General features: G+C 47.0%; 1 protein-coding gene across 1 annotated transcript in view; it reads left to right on the top strand.

Annotated features, from left to right (window-relative positions):
• Positions 1–2483, top strand: part of LOC116693394 (protein arginine N-methyltransferase 7-like) — a 12178-nt gene that overhangs the window by 2140 nt on the left and 7555 nt on the right. The window contains exons 3-6 of the mRNA XM_032522337.1: positions 373–522; positions 766–874; positions 1102–1214; positions 2088–2317. Coding sequence (XP_032378228.1) covers positions 373–522; positions 766–874; positions 1102–1214; positions 2088–2317 — 602 coding nt within the window. The remainder of the gene's footprint in view (positions 1–372; positions 523–765; positions 875–1101; positions 1215–2087; positions 2318–2483) is intronic.

The following is a 2483-nucleotide window of genomic DNA, read 5'->3' on the forward strand; positions in this document are numbered from 1 at the left end:
GCGGTTGCCATGATAAGAGAAACAATATTGCGGTGTAAGTGCCGTTAAAATTAAGTTGAATGTGTAATTAGAGTAATGAAGCAAGAGTCGATAGCATAATTTAAATTGCAATATTCAACGACGTAATCGCATATTGACATAGGTCAAAACAAAAATAACAATACACTAATAATAATGAATGCATAAAAACACGGTGTGGGAAGAGTGAGTGTCCATAATATTGTAGATTAGAATACCAATGTTTATACTCCAACCATTAATGAGTTTTTTAGGAAAGACTGCACTCCAAAGGAGAAAACCAAAAATATCTTCTGTATAAAATACCACTCTGACTCTTTGCACTGACGCAGCTGATGTTCTTCCTGCCCCCAGAATACAAAGTACTACCAGGGCATCCGGGCGGCGGTAGCCAGAGTGAAGGCCCGCGGTGAGAAGGTCATCATCCTGGACATCGGGACAGGAACAGGCCTACTGTCCATGATGGCTGTCACTGCTGGGGCGGACTTCTGCTATGCAGTAGAGGTAGAGAGGCTCTTCCTGTGTGTACTAGATCAGGACTACAGTCCCAGGGGCAACAGTGTAAAAACAGCTGCACGCTGTTCCTTTTAGTCTGCAGCCTGTTCACATAAATGACCAAATCATGCTATTAAAAAATCAAGCAGGCATGCTAGATCTGCTTTCTTTTCTTACCTTGACATGTTGGACAGCAGGGCTGCGTGTCCCACACCCGAGCCTGCCTCATCTCCGTTTCCTCTGCGTCCCCAGGTTTTTAAGCCCATGGCTGAGGCAGCTCAGAGCATTGTGGAGAAGAACGGCTTCTCTGAAAAGATCAAGATTATTAACAAACACTCCACTGATGTCACTGTGGGGCCAGGTCAGAGACGTTCGCACACAGCTGCACTGTATTATGGATTATGAATATCGGTGTCCCTCAGATTCACTTGACTGGCGTTGACGTTGCATGCGTCAGTGATTTTCCACGGTCCAAAATGTGATTCTCTGTGAATTTGTGCCTGAGAGAGGTCTGCAGACAAGATCAGGAGGGCTGTGAGTGTGTCTGTGTTGATGAGATATGTCTTGTGTGTTTATGATTGTATACAGATGGAGATATGCAAATGAAGGCCAACGTTCTGATCACAGAGCTGTTTGATACAGAACTGATAGGCGAAGGAGCCCTGCCCAGCTATGAACACGCTCACCACAATCTGGTCCAGGTGTGTGTGTGTGTGTGTGTGTGTGTGTGTGTGTGTGTGTGTGTTTGTGTGTTGTGTGTGGTGTGTTGTGTGGTGTGTGCTGTGGCGTGTGTGCATGTGTGCATGTGTGTGTGTGTGTGTTAAATGGGTAATGTGATGCATGAAGTGACATTAATCTGTTAATCTGTAGGTTTTACAATAGTCATGAATAGGCAATAGGGGTAATCACCACTGATTTCTTGAATCCATTTGATTCCGATTCACATGGTCTCGGTTTGATTCCATATTGATTGATGTAGTTACAGTATCAATATTATTTTTGGGGGCTTTTCCCTTTATTCAACTGACAGTGGATAGACAGCAAAGGGGGGGGGGGGAGAGAGAGGGGACGACATGCAGCAAAGAGACTCAGCCTTCATGGGGAGCACACTCTACTGCAGGGTGTCCTCTGAAAAGGTCTATATTTCATAATCAGAATTCCATGACTTTGTGGTAATGTCTAAAGTCCTGCCATGGACTCTGTAACTTTGTTACCATGGTTACCTTGTTTCCAGCCCTTCCAGCGTGGTGTAGAAAGCCTGCAGGAAGACTCAGCTCCATTTGGGCTAGTTCTCATTAAAATCCAACCAGCTGTGCTGCATGACTCTGATTGGCTAACAGCTAGATCAACAGAAATCAATCTCAGGATTTTATGAATCGATATTGAATCATTTACATGAAGATTGGTCAGACTCCTAACCCGCCCCCCTTCTCTTGACTTGCTAGGACTATACATCTGCCCTTTGCACTCAGCCCATTCAGCCTCTTTTTTTATGTTCTTATGCAACAGTTGTTTTCAGTGTATATATTAGTATAGTCCCGGTTAATGGTCCCATGTGTCCCTCTGTCCTGCAGGAGGGTTGTGAGGCGGTCCCCCACCGGGCCACCGTCTACGCCCGGCTGGTGGAGTCGGAGCTGCTGTGGAGCTGGGCTCAGCTGCAGCCGGTGCAGGTGGAGGGGGCGCGCCTGGCCCCGCCCCCCGCTGTGGCCCACTGTGCTGGAGCTCATGCTGTGTGTGACATCCAGCTGAGCCAGGTGTCTCCTCACAGCTTCACCCCCCTCGGCCCCCTCTGCACCATGTTCAGGTAGGAAAGGGGGGACATGTCCTCCCCAGGTATGAAAGGGGGGAACCTGTCCTCCCCAGGTATGAAAGGGGGGAACATGTCTAACTAAGTACATTTACTCCAGTACAAATATTGAGGTACTTGTCTTTTCTTTTCATGCCCATTCATCTGACAGCTTTAGTTACTA

Source organism: Etheostoma spectabile, chromosome 8 (genome assembly GCF_008692095.1).
Source record: "Etheostoma spectabile isolate EspeVRDwgs_2016 chromosome 8, UIUC_Espe_1.0, whole genome shotgun sequence".
Taxonomy (NCBI): Eukaryota; Metazoa; Chordata; class Actinopteri; order Perciformes; family Percidae; genus Etheostoma; species Etheostoma spectabile.